This window comes from Antedon mediterranea, chromosome 1 (genome assembly GCF_964355755.1).
Source record: "Antedon mediterranea chromosome 1, ecAntMedi1.1, whole genome shotgun sequence".
Classification (NCBI taxonomy): Eukaryota; Metazoa; Echinodermata; class Crinoidea; order Comatulida; family Antedonidae; genus Antedon; species Antedon mediterranea.
This window is the reverse complement of record NC_092670.1, coordinates 7,691,643-7,716,921: the sequence shown is the minus strand read 5'-3', so window position 1 is coordinate 7,716,921 and position 25,279 is coordinate 7,691,643. Positions and strand designations below refer to the sequence as shown.

The 25,279-nt window shown below is 33.3% G+C and overlaps 2 protein-coding genes across 2 annotated transcripts; one reads left to right on the top strand and one right to left on the bottom strand.

The window, feature by feature from the left end:
• Positions 1-9,595: 9,595 nt before the first annotated feature.
• On the bottom strand, positions 9,596-19,302 carry LOC140055267 (tRNA N6-adenosine threonylcarbamoyltransferase, mitochondrial-like). Its single transcript, XM_072100572.1, has 9 exons — positions 19,192-19,302; positions 18,591-18,771; positions 17,965-18,064; positions 17,561-17,718; positions 16,863-16,992; positions 16,017-16,224; positions 15,382-15,536; positions 11,718-11,920; positions 9,596-9,686 (listed from the first exon to the last, which is right to left on the bottom strand). The coding sequence occupies exons 2-9, from the start codon at positions 18,767-18,769 to the stop codon at positions 9,611-9,613; spliced, it is 1,209 nt and encodes a 402-aa protein (XP_071956673.1). The 5' UTR covers positions 18,770-18,771; positions 19,192-19,302; the 3' UTR covers positions 9,596-9,610.
• A 1,017-nt stretch (positions 19,303-20,319) lies between these two features.
• LOC140055121 (uncharacterized) lies at positions 20,320-23,727 on the top strand. Its single transcript, XM_072100340.1, has one exon. The coding sequence runs from the start codon at positions 20,421-20,423 to the stop codon at positions 22,974-22,976; it is 2,556 nt and encodes an 851-aa protein (XP_071956441.1). The 5' UTR covers positions 20,320-20,420; the 3' UTR covers positions 22,977-23,727.
• Positions 23,728-25,279: the final 1,552 nt, after the last annotated feature.

Genomic DNA, 25,279 nt, shown 5'->3' with positions numbered 1-25,279 from the left:
TTTAAAGCACCTTGGTTGGTTCTAACATTGATCAATGGCTTCTCTCGACATAAGAGTCAGCAGTGCTGATTTCAAATGCCTATTCTATCTCCTAGTTTAAGAAACATGCTGCCTTAAATATGCCTAAATAGAATAGTATAAATATACATATACAGTAGTATGAATAGGCCTAAATAGAATACATTGAATCATTGCATTACATACATTCGAACATTTCCTAATGATGGTAGATTAACAGTATGTGGAACAAAATGAGATAAACGCCCTTGAAACAACTATTCGTTAATATTCAGAAACTTTATTTGTTTTTTTTAACCTCACATAATCCAGGTAAACAATCAAAGTATATTAGATATTTATCTTTCACATTTACTATATGATTTTTAAACAATATTAGTTTTTACATTTTGTTTTTATATAAAGTAGTGAAGTGAACAAATCTTGTTGTTAAATAATATAATTTAAAAATCAATTATTTAAATGCCATTTCTACAAACAAGAAAGATTTTATTTTTTTAATCAATCATGCAAAAAAAATATTTAAAAATATTTCATTACAGAATAATAGACTGAAATTATAGTTATGTAATGGCAGCTAAAAAAGGCAATGAAGCTGTCCGACAAGGATAGCCTCTAAGTTCAAGATTAAAAAATAAATTAATTTAAATGTCATTTCTACAAACAAGAAACATTTTATTTTTAATCAATCATGCAAAAAAAAATATTCACAAATATACCATTACAGAATAATAGACTGAAATTATAGTTATGTAATGGCAGCTAAAAAAGGCAATGAAGCTGTCCGACAAGGATAGCCTCTAAGTTGAAGATTAAAAAATAAATTAATTTAAATGTCATTTCTACAAACAAGAAACATTTTATTTTTAATCAATCATGCAAAAAAAATATTTACAAATATTCCATTACAGAATAATAGACTGAAATTATAAATATGTAATGGCAGCTAAAAAAGGCAATGAAGCTGTCCGACAAGGATAGCCTCTAAGTTGAAGATTGTCAATTCTACGGCGTAGGTACCATAGTTTTTAGATAGGTAGATTTTTAAATTCTTGACTACCATAGTTCAAACCAGGAAAGAATTTTCTTGTCTTTTGTCATAGGGTAGTATCCCGAATATATATGTCTGTCATGTAAAGGAATATTGGTGCGGTGCACACAAAAGAAGAAGACATCTTTTACCAAACGAGTAAGAATTACTCCTGATACTGCACTTGATTTGCTGATGTGTGCTTGGTTTGTGGAGATAAATTTTATTTGAAGGTAACGAGTCTAGCAGACCTGGCTGAAAGGATCAAAGGGAAGACAAACAACCTATTCTGTCTTCTATCTCCTGATGAAACAATTCTTAGAGTTTTTAATATGAGCGTGCGCGCATGGACAAGTTTTAGTTAACTTCGGCATTTCAAACCATTTTGTTAGAGTAATGTGCATTAGTGGCAATATTAAATTTGTCGAAAAATGGCCAAATTTCCACCTTTTTATTTCTTGAAATAACTAGTTATATATATGTGTGTATTTTAGGTCTAGTCTAGTTTAAAATAAAGGATAATCTATTATAGAACACTTTGTTTGTATTGCATTCAAGCATTTTTAACAATCAATATGACACTGACATAAAATCATTTTCTGGTATAGATAAACACCCAAACAGAAGTTGTAAGCACACTGAAAGAAGCTATTTCGGACAACAACAGAAGCTGTGGGACGCAATGTATTTTGACTCGAACAAGGTGCGCCAAGACCAAGTGATATCTTCATGCCTATACTGTAAAACCTGTAAAGCATAGACGAGGTAGAGACTTTTATCATTCTATTTGTACGGACATGGCCCACAATGAAATGGGAAGTGATAGTGATTAGGAAGATGAAGCCAAACTTGACCTTAATGTAAAAGACTGGTGATTAAAGCAAAACACTTGCAGACGTTAAAAAATATGCTACCTTTTTTAACATAGAGCATGAAAAAAATCATGTATATCATGTATTAATGTACATAAAAATATCTGTTATTAATGGTTTAATCAAAAGATTTACAAATAAAAACTGTTTTACATTTAAATGATTCAAATTGTAGTTTACTACTTTGACACTGTGTTTTTTTCGCAAAATGTTTGCAAAAGGGCTTACATCCGTTTATTTAAAAAATTAACAGACCATAAATCTACCATTAAATACTAAATTTGATAATATTAAAAGTGTGTAATCTTTACTAATCATTTTTTTGCTGTTTTCTCAGAATTAATAAAGTGGACATAAGCCCTTTTGCATATCAGCTCTTCATTTGTTGACAACAGGCGATATATGTTGGTGAACAAAATTCAAAAAAATATTTGAGAGGACAGGTTGTAGTGGTGAAACAGAATGCAGCCCTTTTGGGAAAATGTCTACATCTGTCTATTGCCAAAACTCCAAATCTGTACGGCACGTCAAATGTGAATTGCTCACACAGTAAAATATTCGATGCAATTATTGCGATGACTTGCGATGCATTTTGTTCAAACAGCGTAAAAGGAATACATCTGATGCTTTGCACGAATCAACAAACCTACGATATATGGCGCATAGACATCTAATTGAAAAGTCTTCTCTATAACAAAGACAGAAAAGGTCTTTGAAGAGAAATGTAAACAGACAGAAAAGTAAGAGACATGTTTGCGAGGAAGCGAGTTCTCTGAACAATACACAGTCTGTTGCAATGAAGAAAGCCTTTAAAGAGGCTGAACCCTTTTAAAAAGGAAGCAATACTAAAGTGGAGAGCATCAGAATTATTGTTCAAACAGCAGCAGGAAGCTTTGTAAAAAAAAAAACACAAATGCGATGGCACACTGGCGTTATCAAATGGTGTGTTGCACCACATGCAAAGAGTGATGAGTTTTTAAAGTTACTAGCAGGTTCAACAATACACAGTATATTCTCTACCTGGTGCTGGAATTTCCTGTGAACATATCAAACATATAAAGAAGGATTAAAACATAAGCAATGATCCAATTGATATAAAAACAGAAATGTCTTTGCTATTTGACGAGATGAAAGTGAAGTCTAGTCTTTTGTTTTTCAACGAAAAGTGGAACCATTACAGGATTTGTTGATGTTGGATCTAATGATAATGAAATCAGAAATTTGAAAGCAGATGTGCAAAGGAAAAAAAATCCTGAAATTGCTACGCATGTTATGGTGATAATGATTAGAGTAGTCGTAGTAGTAGAGTACATTGACAGAGTTATAGCAACTGCTCCATACTTTACTATGATGGTAAAAGATTAGAGAGATGGCTTTCTTAAACACCATCACATTACCAACTAGAGGGAGGCACAGTGTCTAAGAAGAATGCTTTAAGGTTGAAAGAAACTATCACCTCAACCTTGCGCTATGAAACAACATAGTTTTATCACTTGTTCTACCATAATCTGTAAAGAATGACATCATGAAAGGTGATAAGATCGGTGAAGATTTATATAAACAATTTGTCAAAACCGACTTTCTATTGACACCAGTAGTAGTATTTGGGACCGAATGAAAGCTAAAATCAAAAGCTTTGGTACATGGATGCATAAAACAAAGTTTTCAGTTGGCGATAAGGCCATTAAACTTAGAGAACAAAGACAACTTCTATCAAGATTTCTTTTCATACAGCATTCTCGAGCAGAGTTCTTGCCAAAACTTTAAACAACAATAGGAAACTATGGATTGGCCATCACACCAAGATCTTTATTTGCTAACGATGGATCACTACTTATACCAAGTGATAAATCAAGTCTAAGAAATCAATGTTGTAAAATCTCCAAATTTAAATCTATTCAAGTCACTCCTCAATGATATGATCATTGGAAGTCCCTTGACTGCAAGTTTACTTTTTCACATTTATAAACACTCTGGAACATTATGTGTACACCCGGAGTCGTATATCTTGGTTATAAGAAGACAGGAAGGGTCATATAAGCTATATTTAGCTTTCTAACCGACCCATAACATCAAGTAACAAGCAAGTAATACCTTTGAAAGTAATTAAAAAAAGAGATAAGAAAAATCCAGGCAAAGTAATATTAAACGACGTATATGTTGCTTCATGCATCATGGCGATTGCTGCTATAAGAGGGCTTTCTGCAACGGGTATATATCTATTTAATCCAGATGCTGTTCGCAAAGAGTTTCTACAAGCTTCAACTGTAGAAACCGTTTTCGTGGATAACCTGATAATTCAAATTAAGTCAATCAACAGGATCAACCCTTTGATTATTCGGTTGAACAAATTGCTAATACACCATCTACTTCTACTGATGATAATGCCAACCACAATTCCACAGGCAACCCTGGGCCAAGTATGCATTACGGCGAATGCTAAAAGCAGGGTTTCTATAATGGGTATATACTGTACAATATCAATTTAATCCAGATGCAGTTCGCAAGATTTAAATTTTGGATTTAAAGAACAAGCCATCACAGATATATAATGCCGATGAAACCAGACTTAGTTTGGTGCACAATTTATCAAAGATTCAAGATAGATCAAAATAGAGAACTATCCAGTGTAAAAAAAATGGAGACAGAGGTGACAATGTATTAGTGCTAGCATGTGCAAATGCTGCGGATTATTTGTCACCGTTGATTTTTAAAGGCCAGCGACTGAGCGATTCTTTAATGCAGAATGCTCCTGCCGATTCTCTCTTTGGTGTCAGCAAATCATTGTTCATTGATACGGAGTTGTTTGACATGTGGTTTAGAAAGTTTTTTGTCCACCATGTTGGTGCTCCTTCCCACCGCACACAACAAACCATTGCAACCTTTGGATAAATTTGTTTTCCGATCATTGAAATCTGAATACAACAAGGCATGTTGAAAGTTCCTCAAGAAAAATACAGGTAAAAGACATGTATGTTGCTTCATGCATTATGGTGAATGCTGCATTTAATCCTTATGATACTGTATTCGCAAAGAGTTACTACAAGCTTCAACTGTAGAAAAAGTTTTCGTGGATAAGCCTGATAATTCAAATTAAGTCAATCCACAGGATCAACCCTTTCATGATTCGGTTGAACAAATTGCTAATACCCCATCTACTTCTACCCTGGGCCAAGTACATGTTTATATACTCTTCTCTACTACTCGGATGGTACTTGGTTACATTACAACAAGAATGTTTATGTTAGTAACAGACTAGACCGCATACTCAACACCACACATCCGTCTCAATGGCAAGATATTCAATCCCAATAAAAATCGAGCAGAAAAAAAAAAAAAGATCAAAGCAGGATAAAAAGTAGCTTTGCTGTACCTTTTTTTTCCACATGGTATATTATTATGCTAATTATTATGCTAATTATTATGCTAATTATGAGGACAAAAAAAGCAGATGAAATTGAAAAGTGTTTAAGGTTCTAGATCTTCAATAAGGACTTTATCTTTTGTGATGCAGTTTATGCATTAAGCAGATCTCGCCAAATAAACCTGCGAAAACCAGACCAGCATCCTCTTGCAAAAGACGTGAAAGACTGTTGAAGAATACACCGTCACACAAAAGAAGAGAATACTTAATGAAAAGTCTGTCTCTTAATCGACATCAAATTTTTTTGAAAATGTTACAAATAAAATTTTAAATCGGATTACTGTAGATTATGAAGAATTTAGTAAGTAAAATATAGCAATAGCAATATTTATTTGTTATTTCACATACTTTATTACTAATACAGCAAAGAAGTGAAGCCTCTTTGAAAGCTTTAACCAAAGTAACTGTAGGTTTTAGGAAGTTAGATTGTGAAGAATTATACAGTATTAAAGAAGTAAAGACGTACAATATTCTATTGTTAACACAGAGTATTGCTGATTCTGAGAATGAATTATTATTAAATGTGATCATTATTTATAGTTAAAACTATCAATTTTGTGTGATTTTTCACTGCAATGTGGAATGAATTAAATATAAATTTTATTCATGCAGATGGCAAGTAGCGGGCTCACACTCCTTGGGCCCCCATGGCAAAATGTTAAATTTTGTCTTTTACTTAGAAAATGCAGGCAGTGCTGCAAAAAATGCTCTTTTCAAATTGATGCATGTGAATGTCTGAAACAATTTGAAATTTACTCAGTACAAATTGTAATTAATAGTATATTTGTTGTACTTTCAGATCACTGGTATGATGACCCGACAAATGTTAAACCTTGTAACACAAATATTAAGCATTAACATTGATTGTGATGCCAAGGTTGATCAGGAAGGAAGTGTGAATGCATCCCAGGGTGTTGAAGGCATTGCTGACATAGATGAGGAAGACACTGGTGATGAGTCTTTAGATGATGAATCCGCTGATCCAACTTATGAACCATCCGATGATGGTAATGCCAAGTCTGCTGATGAGTCTTTAGACGATGAACCAGATGATCCAAATTATGAACTGTCCGATGTTGGTGATGACACTGATGGATCTCCAAATGATAATACAGACCGGGAGGCTGCACCGACTGACTCACCAGTTAAAAAAAGAGCAAAGAGAGGGCATGCAAATCCACTGTCATGGAAACGAAAAAAGCAGCAAAATTTAAGAGAAAAGGGAAAGTAATACATGGGATCAAAAGGTAATGTGAACAAATAAGCGTTCTTTGAAACCAATGTGCACATGTAAGCAGACACAAAAACGCCACTGTCGCGAATTTACCGAAGCCGACAAAAAGAGTTTCTTTGATGAAATATGGGACATCTTGGATTGGGGAAGAAAGAAAGTGTTGGTACAGGGACTAGTAGATTCGAAACCAGTGAAACAGAAGAAAACAGGAGATGCAGATTCAAGACGTAAGGGGTACAACTGGCATTGGAGAGTGCTTGGTCAGACAATGGGCCAGCTGTGTAAACTACAAACAGCTAGAAACATCATCTCGAAAATCTTTATACTATGCTAGAAGCAATTGAGATCGAGACTTCTTCCGGAATCAGTTTCTAGCAAAGTTAGCTAAGCTCCCTTCTCGTTCGTACAAGTTGTATCTTGAACCTATAATTGACATGTCAATGTTGTATAGACTATATAAAGAGAAATGCCAGACCAAGGGACAAACATGACTCTCTTGAAAATTACTCTACGAAGAATTTGACAAAATGAACTTATCTCTCTTCAGGCCCAACATATCAGATTAAGAGTGGGAGCAACACCGAATTAATGTTGAGGCAGCAAGACATGAAAAAGCTGAAAAACAAAATGCACTTGCCCACGAAGGCACAGAGGAGACTCTAGTACTCCTGATAGACCTCCAGGCTTTCCTTCTGTCACCACGATTGAAAGCCTCTGCATTGTATTACAAGACAAAACTTTGTGTACATAATTTTACAATATATGACATTGTGAGTCGAGATATCACAAGCTACGTTTGGCATGAAGGAAGCCTTACTGCAAGCGAATTCGCTTCTTGTATTATCGACTACTTGTACAATCATTTGGAGTATGACACTTTTATTCTTTACAGTGACGGATCAGAATCGGAATGTTATCTTAGCCAATGCCTAACATATTCTCAAGAGAGAAAGCTAAAACAGTACAAATAATAATACAGAAGATTTTAGTACAGGGTCACACGCAGATAAAGGTCAATAGAGCGCAAACTAAAAATTATCATACGACTAGAGATAATGAGACAGGCTTGTTCTAATCCAACTCCATACAGTCTAAAGTATCTCAACTTCAACATTTTTAAAGAAATACGACCAGGTTGCAAGGTCGATGAAACGACAGTAACTGATCTGAGGTGTATCAAGTATACAGGCGGCGCAACTGTCCAGTATAAGCTTCACTTTTCTGATAAGTGGATGAAGATTTCCCACCCACGTTGAGCAAGGCTACAGGCTATCGGGGGCGCGCCACCAGCACTTTATAGTGAACGCAGAAAGATAACGCCAAGCAAGTACCAGCATCTGCAGCAGCTAAAGTTTGTTATGCCAGCTGATTATCACGCATTCTATGATCAACTTAGTCACTAAGCGTATTGAATAATCTGGAATGTAAGCTGTTAATCAATACCACCATTAATTTTAATCATCATACTAAACTATTTTTTCAAATGTACACAACATTTTTCAGATAATAAAGCCACCTTAGAATGAGTATTATTTTGAATATCTGTCTGTCTGCCTGTCTAGATGTGTGATAGAACAACAAGTCACTTAATTGACTATATTTCAGCCATAATAACTTTAACTGACAAAACCTTGTATCTTATTAAATACAGTATTACATGCAAAACCTTGTAACTCCGGATAAAAAGATAATTATGTATATCTATACTAATCAAGCTCTACATCTAGAAGTGGTAATTCCTTTGAACACCAATTTGTTTATCAACACTTTAAGGTGGTTTGCGTCAAGAAGAGGTATACGATGTGGAGATCATTCATTTATCAGCGCTATACTGTATATAAAATAGATTAGTGTTCCTGTTTACCCTTTTAAAACTACTGACAAGCACTGAAAGTGTAAATAGGAGTAAACATGCCTACAGATAGCTCATGATTATTGTCAATGGAAGCACATCCAATATTACAAATTATCCTACCTATTTATGAATACTTGCAAAATATTTTACTTAAGTGAGATAGTTAGAAAGGAGGATATCTCAATTCACTAAAGTGTAATTTGTGTAAACAGAAAGTCGTCCAAATCCTTGTTCTAACACAATATAAAGATACATATAATTCCTGGTCAAAAACATGGGACATCGACAAACAATCCAAAACAGCTGAAGAAAAGGAATTATGTGATAAATCAGAAGAAAATGGCATTCAGAATACAACAAAATTGTAATGCAAGGTTATGAGAGAAATTCTCATTGTGACAAATAATAATATGGTAAAGTAAGCATATGCAATTGAGGGCCCTTAGAAGTTATGGGGAAAAAAGACGAATTTGAAGGGTTTCACTTAAACCCTAAAATATTTGTGAATACCACCGAAGTGATATCTGTATTAATTTTTTGTTCTTGATTCAAGAGAAATTCTTTGTTGTGCCAATATGACTAATTATGTTATGTATTAAAGTAAAAAGGTTTAGTACATACATGTTATAAACACATATGTATTTTTATTAACACATGTTGTTTTTATTTTTTATATATTTTTTACGGAATGAAAGAATGAATAAAAAAAAAACAGAAAAAAAAGAAATTCTTATGAAGGGAAATATCTCACTTAAGTGTGATTGGTGAAAACGGCACCTGAATCATCAATTTGATCTGCAAAGTTTACTCATGACCAAATAGATGCCAGCTTAAGTAAAAAATAAGTTGAAAGAATATATTTATTATTCTGTAGATGAGAATAAAGAAGTCATTCTTTTTTAATTTTACAATTTAGAACTTCCGGGCTGGTCCATGTATTTGTTTATCAAATAAAAGATTACCTGTGTTTTAGGGGTTATTTTACACCATTTATACCATAAACATATCAATGAATACTGTTATGCTTTTCTTCTTTTGGTTCATTAAAATGACTAATTCGCCATATTTTAAATGGTATTTTTATAATAAAAATTGTTCTATCTTATTTATTTAATATTAAAGTATATTTTATGTTATGTCATACTATACACATATACCTTAATACCATTTTTATATTCTACCAAAATTTGACAGCCTTTACTTTGATATTTGCCTCTGCAACACTACTACGTATGTCTTGACCAATTGGATACCTAAAAAGAACCACAAATTAAATCACAAACTAAATTAAAATCTTGCATAATGTGTTACTATTATTATTTTAGTATGGTTGGTACAGTACTAAAAAACAGTTTTTTATCAGAAAATGTTCTACTATTATCTATATTTGTTATGTATTACTGATGTCTGAGTATAAGAGCACCTGATTCATGGTACTGTACTTAGGTAGGCCTATATCCTCCAGTATCATAGGAATGTTCAAGTGTTTCAAGTGTATCCCCAGTATAGACCAAAACTTAACATTTAACTTAACCTTATGATAGATACATACACCACACATGATGCACATGAGATGCTTTATTTTAAGGATTTTTACTATCGTATGATACTGGGCAAATATTGTTGTATAAATGTGAGGATACTCCACTGAGATTGGGTATTCTTTTTGGGTTCATACCTTTACTTGATCCTGGCATTTATGTATTTTTCTTGTCAAAACAATATTATTCATATAATTGAATCAATTATTAAACACACCAAAACAATAAGTATAATTAAATTATTCATATTCAAGTTCGTTGAACTTGAAAATTATTCTCATTTCTTGATTGATTTGTTACATAAAATGTCAGGATTTTACAAATAGATTTATAGCTTAGGATTAACATATAAAGTAAAAAATAAATTACAATAAATTCTCATTTGCTTCAATGTCAATTTGAGTTTTACTCGATAAATTAATTTTGCAATAAGGAACAATTTATGTCACTGTCTTAATTAAAGTGCAGCAGGAAATTTTGATTGAACACATTTTCCTCTTTTACAGAATATGTCTCAAATCAACATACTGTACAGTACTATAAAAACTGTTCCTTGTTTTGTTTCTACAACCTTTGTATTTACAGTAGAGCCTCTCTATTGGGTATATAACCACTATTCAGGATACCCCCATAATTATTAAGGAGAAACTTTCTCAAGAAACACAACAGGAAATATATTACACCATGGCCAACCAATATTTAGGGGATATTTTTCGCTTTGTTTGTTCCTAAAAATATCCTTTAATAAGTTTCTACTATATTTTCAAGCAGACTTTGTAGTTTCATAAAACTACCAAAGAGAAACAGAAAAACAGATCTCAATGTGAGAGATTGAGTGGCCACTTTAGACTAAATAAAGTATAAGTTACAACATGATGATCCAATGGATAAACAGTATTTGCAGCTAAAGATGTTTATTAATGTCCAAACCTTATTGGCTGCCCAACAGTTTAACTAATTGAATATGCAGTATTTAGATAGTGAGTGACTATGACTACTGTATCCGATATAATGGGAGGGACACCAGGATTTCCCCAGGGACCACTCAATCTGCAGTTGAATGCTCTGACAGCATTCAACAGAACAAAATACTTTTTAATTAATTTGAATTTCAATGACTGTATATTTTAGTAATATAATATATAGTAAACACTTTAATTGTTATTCTTTGCCTTGATATTTAGCACAAAAAAAACAACCTCACACTAAATGACTTTGAATCTTTTAACTCGAGGGCACAGTAGTGTCAATTTCAAAAGTTAATGATCAAAAGTTAGCTTAAATGTCTAAATAATTTCACAAATTCAGTGTTATTATATACCTCATTGATATAAATTTCAAACCATCATTTATAAGATGGAATAAACGATTGATAGTTTATTCTGATACCTGATATTCCTTTTCCCCCCATCAATGATAGTATAGTAATTTGCTATTCTATTGTGATGTTTATACTACAGGACCCCATTGCTCCTCTGTAATGCATGTATGACAAGGATAACCTTTACAGCAAGAAAGATTGGCCTTTTGGCTTAAGATCAGCGAGCAGAAAGAACTCTTCCCCCGAGGGCTGAATATTTGTAACGGTATACCAATTCTCAACATTAATATGCAATCATTTTCTTCAAAATTAGGCAATTACTTTAATACTGTATTACTTCACTAGCAGTATACATTAATCTGAATACAATTTCATATTTTAATAGGTTAATGTATAATTAAATCAACATAATTTGGACTTACCTTGGCTCGAATCTAACGCTCTGTGGATTGTCCGAAATTCCTATTCCGAGCTTGAGTTTTTCAATTCCTGCCCAGGCTATCATAATGCCATTATCTGTACACAGTTTAGGTGGCGGGCAAATTAAATTATATCCTAGAACGCTACATGTTTTTTCAAGAGCAGTACGGATGTATGAATTGCTAGCAACACCTCCAGACACAACCTATAATTAGAATACACTAGATGTCATATTTAGGTTATATGCATTATCAGGCATATAACCTCTTGATTCTGTCAAAATCTTTATTTATTTATTTATTTATTCTTTCCTTAGCACTATTTTGTCCGTGAATTATCTTGATATCAGTTTCATCTATCTAAGTCAATTTTTCAGAGTATATTCCTTATGGTCAGGAATCGATGTGGTTATGTTTTCAGGGTGCGCAATCAAACATTACGCGGTCTACGCGCGATTTTACGAAATCACGTTTGTAATCATATCTTCACAAGCATGAATCACAATTAAACAAAATTTGGTACTCATAAATTTCAGGTCATATTTCATCATATGGCAATAAAATTACGTGCGTAGCGCTTATAATGCTTGCGTACGCGCGCTTAAAATGTTCAAAATTGTCAAAATTTATTTTCGATGAAATTAGAGTACGTTTCAGGCAATTTTAAGCGTTTAAAAAATTGCCATGAGTGCGCAGAATTTTGCACGTGCACTGCGCGTTAAACGTTAATGCGCACTATTTTTGCCCGATTTCTGTTTTACAATCTTTCTTTAATAATATCATCATATTTGATTCACGTTTCAACTCGAAATTGCGTTATACGAGCACGTCAAAAGTGAATGGCTACGCACGTATAAGTTAACAAAATGGTGAAAATATGCTAAATTTTAAAATTAATATATATCGTCAGAATGCAGGGGAACACCTATTTTTTATTTCATTTTCTTGAAATGTATGTATCATATGTATGATTTATTATCAAATTAAGAGAACAAAACTTGATTAAGTCATCATTAATTGCATATTAAATTTAAAAAAAATAATTTCGACAATCAAACAAATTATGACATTTTCTTAGGCCAAAATAACAAACTCAACATTAACTTTCTTCCTTCAAAAGTTCATATATTAAAGCTAAAAGTATATAGTTTGACAGTGCATCATTTGTTTACATTTTAAAGATGTCATCATAGTAAAAAATTATAATTCATTTCGGTATGTAATAATCTATTTGCACCAAAGTGATTACTGCATAGTAAATACACGGAGGAATTTTTCTACAACTTTAAGTCAGTTGTGTATGGCTCGATGGTCTGTGCTCGTGTCTATGGCATTCAGGGTACCGAGATCGAGTCTCACCTTGGGAAACGAAATAAGATTTTTTTTTATTATCCGTATTGTTTGTTCAAATTTATTTCTTAGTGTATAGATTATACACATGATTTATAATGAAATCTAGATAAAAATTAACTTATGTCTTTATTATTATGTAACAACAAATGTGGTTTATGACATTATACGCATATGGATCTTTGATCGGATTGTGATACCGGCTATGGTGTTCGCGTTAGCAAGGTCCTATCATATATTATAAATAATTAAAGATTCTGAGAAAATCAATCAATCAATATATCTTTTAAAAATCAATTATCTTTATTTAAATCAATGCATATAACCTATAATTCGTCATAGTGACGAATTAAATCTAGTTTAATTTAATCTTGAATATTATTTAAAAAAAAAATTACTGTACCATTACATTTTAAAATAAAAAAATGTCTTTTCATCTTTAATTTAAAGTACTGTAACTAGTATTAAATAACAAAATAAGTACAAAATATTAAAGATATAATATGGGGGTTTTTTGTACTGTTACATAATACTAATAGTGATTCCCTTTCAATTTAAAGCAAAAAGTAGTCAAATTGGCTGGTAGCCAGTAGGTTTTTAGTTGAATTAAACCATTTGTTTTGTCCTTTTATAGGTGAAAACATTATTTTTCTCATGTTTTTTTCTGATTTTATTAATCTTAATTTTTCATGTTTTTTTTTTAAAAACTAAAAAAATTATATATTGTATACAGTCCTAATTGTTTCTTTGAATTGTTAGGGTTTTCGTCAAATTTGTATTCTAACAAATTGGTAGTTTTTTTAGGTTTTCAAACATTAATTGTATGGTATGAAAAAGAAAAGGGAATTTAAAGGACAAAATATTTATTACGGTGAAAATTATGAAAGAAAAAGGTTATAGGAATTTGTTTTCTTATGAATTGGAGAAATTGAAATAGAGTTTGAATTTATTTAACTTCTACTATTCAGTTCTAATACAATCAGTTAAGCAAATTGTCATGGCAACAAGATAGAGGCGGAAAGGACATGAAAGGTGACGTATATTCTGGGCAACTTCAGTTGAAATTACTAATAATAAATTTAATATAAATCCCTAGAAGAAAAATATAAATTCAATTCAATCCTAAATAATGATAATATTATTCACACTCGAGGGCAAAAAACAATTAATTGATTTGTTTACAATAACAAGGTAAAATAATTTTAAAGTGAAAATGAATTACAGATTTATGTTTGAACAATAAAATGCTTTTTAGTCTAAATTACAGACCTTCAGAAAATGAAATATCATAGGGGTTTTTGTATGTCCAATCTATAGAGGGTGCTATAACATTTTTTTTAAAGTACTTGTTCAGTAATTCTCAACCAATTCTCTAATATCTGATTTTACTTAAAGCCCCCTTCCCTACGTTTTTTAGATCTAATTTAAGATCACAAACTATATTTAATGTAAAAATAATACTATATGGTCCTATTGCGATAAATTTTTTCGTCTTTAAACGGTTAAAAATGTGAAAAATAAGTTGATTCTAATAATTATAGCGGCCCGCTATAAATCCCAAAATGCATTGCGCGCGGATTGATATTTTTGTTTTTCACCTGTAATTCGCCCACTTTTCGAACTATCGTGAGGCCAAAACAAATGGAAGACTCTTAACTTTTCAGCGAAAATACCGGGTTTTCCCCAATTTGTATCAACGGAGTCTGGCAAAAATAGAAAGACAATTAATGCAGCAACTATACAACGTCAGGCTAGGTATATAGCTAGCGTATGATGTTCGTACGTTACCAATGTTTACCAGCTAGGCCTACAAAACTAAGCCTAGCTAGGCTAGGCCTAAGACCGTCCACGAGAGGTCGATCGCCGCGAGCTACTTAGGTAGTGCATAGTTTCTCTCTTTTTATCATAATTTACCATAAAACGTACATTTAAGACAAGGAATGACATGGTTTAATGTTTTTAAAGTGATATATATGTATTATTTTCCAAAAAACGTCCAAAATTGCAGGGAAGGGGTCTTTAAATTATCAATAACTGTTCTACCCTAAAAATCAGTAATTTAAAAATTTTTTAATTGGTCTCTAATTAGCTGGAGTCTTTAATTGGAGGAGTGCACCTAATGGAATAAAACATAAGCAATCATCCAGGATTGCGGTACAGTGGTCTTTATTTGGAGGGAGTCTTAACAATTGGAAGGTCTTTAATTGGAGGGAGCACCTCATGATAAAAGATAGGCTATCATGCAGGGCCAAGGTACATACTATGGAGGTATTGTTTAATTGAATGGGTCTTTAATTGGAGGAAGACCTGTACTTACTAAAGTTTGATTGTTGTCTGGAATAAGCCTTTTGTCATTGCAATATTGAAACGCACGTACAACACGCGTGCAAAGGTGGTGCGTGATCTTGTGTTGAACAGATGCACAAATATCGGGCAGATTTTCTAAGAAGCTGTCGTCATGATTTGTTATTTCTGAAAAAAAAAATAGAGGTACTCTGTTGAGAAAAGAAGTCCGATATCCGGATGTTACCAGGCAAGACACAGAGGTGTAATTTTAAGTTAAGAATTGATTTGTATTTTTCTTGTATATGGTTTTATCATAACTGTATGTATTGTATGGAGTGAGTGCACAATCTTTTGGGCTTTAGCCTATTCTCATTCCTGGTTATTTTTACATTAATAACTGAATAAATATTATTATTGAGTGTTGATGATTGACAAAATAATAATTGGTTAAATTATCTAATAATTAAAATAATAAATAAAACAGTATCTTTTAAGCGAATTTATTACTTTTTTTCAGCTAAATAATAATTTTAAAAACTGCAAAATGTCCTATTCAAAGTCGTATTCTAATAATCTTCATTCTACATGTTTCAGTATATATTTAATAGGCATACTATCATTCCAGTCCAGTACTAACAAAAAACATTTTTGTTTTTATTGTATTACCTTGATTCGTTTCTTGACGTCTTATTAGCTCATCTGCCACAGTCCTTGTGCCAGAGAAACTAAAATCGCAGCTTCTAGACCTAGGTAGCTGTGTTCCCTTGCCCATCAGCAGACGTATACTTCCCCCAGTAGCTAGCTTTTCCATAGCCTGTCCACCACTTAGACCTTGACACTCTGGATGGTGCTGCAGTCTCAGTTTTCTTGCAACCTGAAAAATACAGAATTTAATAGTTCTAAAGGCTGTGCACTAGGATGTTAACAATCGACAATAAATTGATAAACATATTAAACTGGATAAACTGTAACGGTAAACTGTAGGACAAGCAGGCTTTTTCTTTTGAGGTAAGCTAGTGCAATCACTCACCTAACTGCCCTTGAGGAGTGTGATTACAACACACTTAAATTTGGTAAACTTCTACACACCAAAATACAAAGGCACACCTACAGCACCCCTGAATGTGTTGCAGAGTGAAATTTGTAGCACACCTACAATTTTAAAAAGGCAAGGCCTGTACAAGCACAAGTTTTTCCACTTACCATACTGCTCATTTGTGTAAATTCTACTTTGCACATTTACAGTTACAATGTTATGCTAGCAGGGGGAGGGAACATGCTATTGGAGTGCTGGGGATGAGCAATTAATTGACAGACTATTTATATTGTATGTAGTGTTCCTGTTCATATTAAAATTGGCATTGTTTGTGTAATGATAATAATTATTTAATTGAAGTCCCTTTCCCTGGGGTTGGAAGGTATTGTTCATTAACCAGTGACAGTGGAAAATACATAAATAAATACAGAAAATGATTTGTGATATACTTTTGTATATTAATGAAAAGAATATACCTTATCAAAAACTTCTCCTGGTGCATTGTCAAGACATTGACCTAATATCAAGAAATCATCTACTCCTCTGGCCACGGTCAACAAGCAGTGACCTCCAGAAACTAGAAGTACAAGGAATGGAAATTCAACCCTACAGAAACAAACATTATTGGTATCATCATAAACAAAGGAAAAGTTCATTTTTTTACTGTAGGGATTTTGTATTACTTGAATGGGGATAATATTTTCATGAGTTGACAGGCTGATTGTCCATTAAAAAGAAAAGTTAACTTTCAACTCATAAAAATATTCTCCCCATTTCACTCAAAATGTTTAATTAAGAAGAGGTCAACAATCAAAAGACAAAGATACTGTAAAGCCTGTTTTCCACTAGGTAAATTTAATCGTGCTACCCTTTACACTACAAGAGCGAATAAAGTGATCATGGAACCGTCATAACTCACCGTTTCTGAGCTCTCATTGGTTTTTCGAATGTTTTCACTTCCCAAAAAATAAACTATTCGAACAACCAATTTTGCTGAAGCGAAAAACTCAAAGAACTAGAATTTGTTGCAGAAAGTTATTGGAAGATGGAAACTAGAATAAGCATGCGTTTAATCCGACACTTTCAATTCACACAAACAAATTTGGCAATTAAAAAACAGGTGTGTTACAAACTAAAATAATACAGGGTTAAATCAGCGAGAACAAATAAATACCGTTGGATCATTCTGACTGTTAGTGCATGAGCTTGCATATGATGAACAGGAATAAATGGTAAGTTTGTCCTTGCAATTATTTGCTTTGTGTACTCAAGGCCTACCATCAGGCTTAGGGCAAGACCAGGCATCGTTGTGGTCGCAATGGCAGTCATATCCTACAAAAAAAAATAATACATTAGGTACTTGTCAATGGAGGCAGAAAAAAGATCACAGAGACTTTAAAAATTAAATGTTAAAATATTAAATGATAATATATGAATACAGTAATAATAATTAACGTTATTCATTTTAAATTTATAAATTGTGAATATTGTATAATATTATTATGGTTGTGTAGAACCCACGATGTTTACTTCTGAATTATGTTATGAGACATAATTCCCAATGTCAAATACACTGACCTGGATGTCTAATCTACTTTGATCTAAGGCATCTTGTACCACGCTATGTATACATTCCCTGTGCAAGGCTTGAGCAAGCGGTGGTATTACACCTCCATTCCTTAAAAAAAAGCAAAATTAGATACATTATTGGAGTAGAGTTGTGACTTGGTGGTTATGATGCTTGGCTACCAATTCAAGGGTCCTGGGTTCAAGTCCTGTTATATGTCAGGATTTTTTCTAATGACAAATTACAACTTCACTCCCAAAGACTTGTACAGTATTAAGACTTTGTTTTATGACTTTGTTTTATATATAGAGCATCTTGTGTATGTTTGTCTTGTGAACAGGATTGCCACCTTTAAGAAAGATAGTAAATGAATTCGCTTATGGTTATCCTAGGCAATTTGCCTAAATATATAATTATAATGTAAAGTTAAAACATATTTTCTTGTGGATAGATAATTTAAATTCCTACCATGGTCCTGGAAAAATATGCAAAAACTGGCAAGCTGCTGGCCACAGTGTGCAATCATAAAGACTGCCCACAAAAAGAGATAAATACTGATACTCCTTAAACACTGCTCAACCATACAGCACTCACAATTTGGTGTTTTTTTTAAATAAAAAATTGTTTATAGCCTTACTTGACATGTATGTTCTTCTGAGAGCGTAGGCCCTCACCGATGACATCACCGCTGTCTGTTACAACTGCTGCTCCAGTTTCATCACAACTGGTTTCAATTCCCAAAACAAACCTCTGTTTTACAAAATTACTAAAGAATTTTGAAGGATTTTTATAAATAATTGATCTCATCTCAAGCATATCTGAGGATGTAAAAAAATTACTTTATAATTTTTTTTATCACTTGCCAATAATAATAGATTTAACTAGACAGAAGCCTCTCAGGAGCATATGATATAGTACTGCTGTAATCAAATCTAGTCAGGTGTTTATAATAATACAATAATAATAATACTGTAATAAGAATTATCTTTTGTATAGTGCAAACCAACACTTGTATGTTGTGGCACTATTCATTCATTAAGATATATTGGAGGGAAGAGGCCCGTGCCTATTACAGTAGCTCTGGTTATATTATTTTTTTTATTATTACCATCTCTAATAATGAAAGTGGCCTTTACCACCAGTCCAGTTTCAGTAAAGAAGGAACTGGCCATCATTATAAAGGGCCCTCAAAATAAATAAAGCAATTAAACCATCAGCTCTTTAGTCTTATTACATACGGAAAGATCTCGCCCGTTAGCAAGCATCCCGGCCATGTGGAAGACGCGATGTTACTTTGGACGTGGTCCTATGGACAACGCACCTGCCTGGATTCTGAGGAATACGTAATCTAGGCCTAATCTCTAGTAGTAGTAGGCCTAGCTAGTGAAGTAGTAGGCAGAGTAGTCGATTTGGGGACGTCTCAAGACTCGAAATAAAACTCGAAGCTCACCACCTGGAATAAAAAAGTATTAAGCTAAAATGTACATCTAAAAAACTTCACTTTTATACTCATATAGGTCTAGTACTTAGTAGACCAAAAAAGTGGTAATTTAAACAAAATGTCCTCATCATAACTGTAGGCCCGCGAGATCGAGAGTCCGGCCATGTGTGTGTGGAGAGAGGTGAGAGAGTGGAGTTGTTTGTTTTGATATTCCGTCCGCTACTATATAGAGGGCGCTCTTACTGTATTTGAACCAGAGCCATAATATAGAGAGAGTTACGGCATTGAATGGATTAGAAGCCGTGTTTGTGTCCAACTATTCCTAGTAGCGTATAATAATAATAATAATAATAATATTTATTCGGCAAAAGTTCATAAATTACATTTTACAATTCATCTTGCCAGGAGCAAGTAATAGGCATGAGCCCAAACAGAAAACTGCTCTTACTCCATCATTACTTATAAAATACAAAAATAACAAAACTAAGTAGTCAAAATAAAACAAAACAAAACAATAATGAGATACGTCACCAATTAAAAATAAGCTGCATTGAATAAACAATAAAAACAATTACAACTTAATATTTTGAGATCAAATGTTTGATGGAGTTGAGCCTTTTGTTTTGAAAATGTATAACGTTCAAAAGGCTTTAATTATCGAATTTAATATCAAAACAATATCAATATCAAAAGATATTTTTTTATTTTGGCACAATAAACGGGGCGTTTATTCGAATAAATACAGCGATCTCATTTGATTAAAATTAAAAACAGTACTCCACATCGCATCATGTCCATAATTCAACCATTCAACCGTACCAACACACTTTCCATGATACTTTTCAAATAATGCGTGCATGGCGCTCCATAGAAATAATAGTGTAGGCCGAACACGTGTGTAGGCCTAACTAGCTAGCTACACACTATCGTTGGCCGGCCTCCACACGGTTGTTACGATTGCGAATTGTGGTGGTGGAGGTGCTCAATGCAGTGCCTAGCCTAGTGTGCACATATAAATGTATCATCATGAAATATAAATGTGAACACTGTGGAGATAAATTTGAGTTCAGTGATTTGAAGGTGCATTTAGGAATACATCATACACCATCATGGACGAAAGAAGAGTTGAAAGACGAAAGCTATAATGATATTAATCTAAATTGCCAAAGTCAAGATACACTGACATCCGATCGCGATACACTAGGCCAAGCCATACTCGGAGTACTTGGCCTAGGCCGAGGGCCTGATCTAGGCCAAGACATAGTCTCGTCCTCGGGCCTATACGAAGATAATTTTAAGTTTGAAGACCGCGAATTAGGCCTAGGGTTAGAGAAAGAAGAAACAACATGCGAATGTAAAAATTGTGGAAAGACATTTAAACGCAGTTGGGATTTGAAAAGACATTTGACTCTGAGCGTGTGCAGAGAGGAATCTACAACTAAATGTGGACATAGGCTTAGGCCTAGGCCTAGTGGTGGTGCGAAATTTAAACATATTGAAGAGTTGAAAGCACACTGGAGCAGAATAACACACACTGTCTCAGAAGAGACATCATATGAATGTGAACATTGTGGGAAGAAATTTAAACAGAATGACAATTTGAACAAACATTTAAGATTACACACAAAAAAGACACCATATGAATGTGAACAATGTGGGAAGAAATTTAAACAAAGTGGGAGTTTGAAAATTCATTTGAGAATACATACAGGAGAGACGCTATTTGAATGTAAACCTTGTGGAAAGAAATTTAAACAAAGTGGGAATTTGAAAAGACATTTGAGAATACATACAGGAGAGACACCATATGAATGTGAACATTGTGGGAAGAAATTCAAAGAAAGTAAAATATTTGAAAGACATTTGATAATGCACACAAGAGAGACACGGCCATATGATTATGAATGTGAACATTGTAGGAAGAAATTTAACCAGATTAGTAATTTACAAACACATTTGAAAATACACACAGGTGAGACACCATATATGTGTGAACATTGTGGAAAAAAATTCAGACGCAAGGACAATTTGAATCGACATTTGAGAATACACACAGGGGAGACACCATATGAATGTGAACATTGTAAAAAGAAATTTAACCAGATTAGTAATTTACAAGCACATTTAAGAATACATACAGGAGAGAAACCATATGAATGTGAACATTGTGGAAATAAATTTAAACACAATGGGGAGTTAAAGTCACATCTGAAAACACACACAAACGAGACACCATATGAATGTGAACATTGTGGAAAAGAATTTAAACAAAGTAGAATTTTGAAAAGGCATTTGAAAATACACATAGCCAGAGATTTTAAAACATTTGATTGTCAATACTGTGGGAAGAAATTTAGATGGAATGGGAATTTGAAATCACATTTGAAAATACACACAGGAGAGACACCATTTGAATGTGAACATTGTGGTAAGAAATTTAAAGAAAATGGAGGGTTAAAATCACATCTGAAAACACACACAAACGAGACACCATATGAATGTGAACATTGTGGTAAGAAATTTAAACAAAGTGGGAGTTTTAAAATACATTTAAGAATACACACAGGAGAGACACCATATGAATGTGAAAATTGTGGAAAAAAATTTAAACATAGTGGAAGTTTTAAAATACATTTAAGAATACACACAGGAGAGACACCATATGAATGTGAACATTGTGGTAAGAAATTTAAACAAAGTGGAGATTTGAAAAAACATTTAAGAATACACACAGGAGAGACACCATATGAATGTGAACATTGTGGAGATAAATTTAAACAAAATGGAGAGTTGAAGTCCCATCTGAAAACACACACACACGAGACACCATATGAATGTGAAAATTGTGGAAAGAAATTTAAACAAAGTAGAGTTTTGAAAAGACATTTGAAAATACACCGAGATTTACCATATGAATGTGAATATTGTGGGAAAAAATTTTATTGTAATGGGAATTTGAAAAAACATTTGAGAACACACACAAGAGAGACACCATATGAATGTGAACATTGTGGAAAGAAATTTAAACATAGTGGAAGTTTTAAAATACATTTAAGAATACACACAGGAGAGACACCATATGAATGTGAACATTGTGGTAAGAAATTTAAACAAAGTGGGGATTTGAAAAAACATTTAAGAATACACACAGGAGAGACACCATATGAATGTGAACATTGTAAAAAGAAATTTAACCAGATTAGTAATTTACAAGCACATTTAAGAATACATAAAGGAGAGAAACCATTTGAATGTGAACATTGTGGAGATAAATTTAAACAAAATGGAGAGTTGAAGTCACATCTGAAAACACACACACACGAGACACCATATGAATGTGAAAATTGTGGAAAGAAATTTAAACAAAGTAGAGTTTTGAAAAGACATTTGAAAATACACCGAGATTTACCATATGAATGTGAATATTGTGGGAAGAAATTTTATTGTAATGGGAATTTGAAAAAACATTTGAGAACACACACAAGAGAGACACCATATGAATGTGAACATTGTGGTAAGAAATTTAATCAAAGTGGGAATTTGAAAAGACATTTGAGAATACACACAGGAGAGACAGATTGAAAAAAGCTCTACTGTATACTGTATAAACATGGGATTCTATTCAATTAGTGTATTAAACGAAGATGTATATTTTCTCCCTGAGAACAATTTTTTTTTTAATATGCCATTTTAATGTCGCATAATAGTTATCCACTTTGACTAACAATTGGATAAAAAAAATTATTTTAAACCTGAAAAAAATTTTAATTTAAAATAGTCAAATCGCCTTCTTTATACTGTATTATAAACCATTATTTTGTCATTTTATAACTTTTTTTTCTTATGGAAGGAAGTAGAAAAGTTATTAAAAAAACAAAATAGTCTATTCAAAGTCTGATTTTTATTAGCCTTCATTTTAGCAGGGTGGGTAGGGACAATACATCTTTAAGGATAAGCAGAGCAGCGAGAATTTCAAGAGAAATTGTTTTATGAAATTGTTTGTGAAAATAGTTTTATTTCAGAGTTTGTTCTTCTGTAGCTAATAATTGTAGCATGTGAAAGGTTCCATTGTAAACTCGTTTCCATATTTTGGTTGTTGTATGTGGCAAGGCAGAATTATAGAAGAGCAACCTACAGTAGCTACCAGAGGATATATGGATAGTGAAAATTGTTGAGAAAGTTGAAGAAGAATCATTTGAGTTTTGGATATTAACCACTCTTTTGGAATAGCTGCAGTTAGTGAAATGTATTCACCTACCCAGTTTTTCTTAATTATACATAGTTTTAAGTACAGTATTTCTATAGGTTTAATATGACGATTGAAAATAATTAAATTGCCAATTTTTTTCAAAACCTGCATCTATCCAGTGTATTAAACAGAACTAGATGATGGGTAGGATGTGATTGTCCACAGTCGATTTATAATATAGTGGTAGTGTAAACACGGTTTATTAAACCAATTTGTAATTTTGGTTGACGATCGTGTTACACCATGACTGTGACTAATGTGCGAGCATGTTGGAAGTTATGCTATATAAATAAATGAGTTTATTGTATGAGTGCTTGGATAGTGGGTAATGTTTGTGAGAGGTTTTTGACTGTGAGAAGAACTCGTCACGATAATGCCTGGTTTCAGTAAACTTGCACTGTGATGGATAGGTCTAAAAGTTGCAGCAGACATTCCTCTGCAGCCGTTGTGGACGGGCATGCCTTTCTCGCATCGGACTTGTAAGCCACAAACGAGCCTGTGACAGACGTGGACAAACCCCTTCATAAAAAAAACGCCGTGGTTAGGATTCCGGCACCGGAACTCAACTGCCCAGCGTTAGGGATTCCGACACGCTATTGCGCATGCCCAGAGCAAGGTAATCGGCGACTCTCTATACTTTTTAACAGCGATGGATTATTTCATAGCTGCGCCACACGACGGCGAACTAGCCTAGATGCCTTCTAATATGGGATCCACTAATCTAGGCTAGGGCTACCAGTTAGACTACGTGACCAGTGGGCCTATAGTATTTGTTTTGTAATTAAAAAGTGGTTGCTTCATTCATATATAAAATTCATATCATTATGAATTATATAAATACATGACTAGTTTTATGATTTTTCATAACGCATTATACTGTACATATACAACATGCAATCACAAGTTGATTTGTTGACGGCAGCCACCGCGTGGATGTGAAAAAACTGTTCGGGAAGTCAGGGTCGCAACGCTAAAAACAGCATTACGATTCTTAGATAGATACTGATACTTATTAATATCATTATAATTATTTTAACGCGTGGCGTAGTCATATTTTAATTATTAATTCATGTATGGCATAGGCCAAGTTTCATCCATCGCTCTCTCGCTCGCGCAACGACTATCTAGGCTACAGTAATATACAAATAATGAATGTTTATGAGTGCAATGGTACAAATAATGGCACGAGGTGAATGATGAAAGGTTATATCAACGAGGCAAAGCCGAGTTGATATAACCTTTCATCATTCACCAAGTGCCATTATTTGTACCATTACACGAATACAAAACATTCATTATTTGTTTTATATAACATCTAAATAACAAACAAAAATGTTTCAAAAAGTACTATTTAACGATCGTTGAATAGTGCGTACTATTGCACGCCATGTGACCCACATTCGTCCAATCAAATGACAGGAATTTATATAGGTGTTATATAAATCCCTATAACAAACACTCCGACTCTCCGTGGTGTGGCACTATTATTAGTGCAAGCTATAATTCACTTCCCAGAGCTCTGGGCATGCGCAATAGCGTGTCGGATTCCCTAACGGTGGGCAGTTGAGTTCCGGTGCCGGAATCCTAACCACGGCGTAAAAAAAAATCTTCGTTCGCGAAGCAAAGCCAAGAAGAA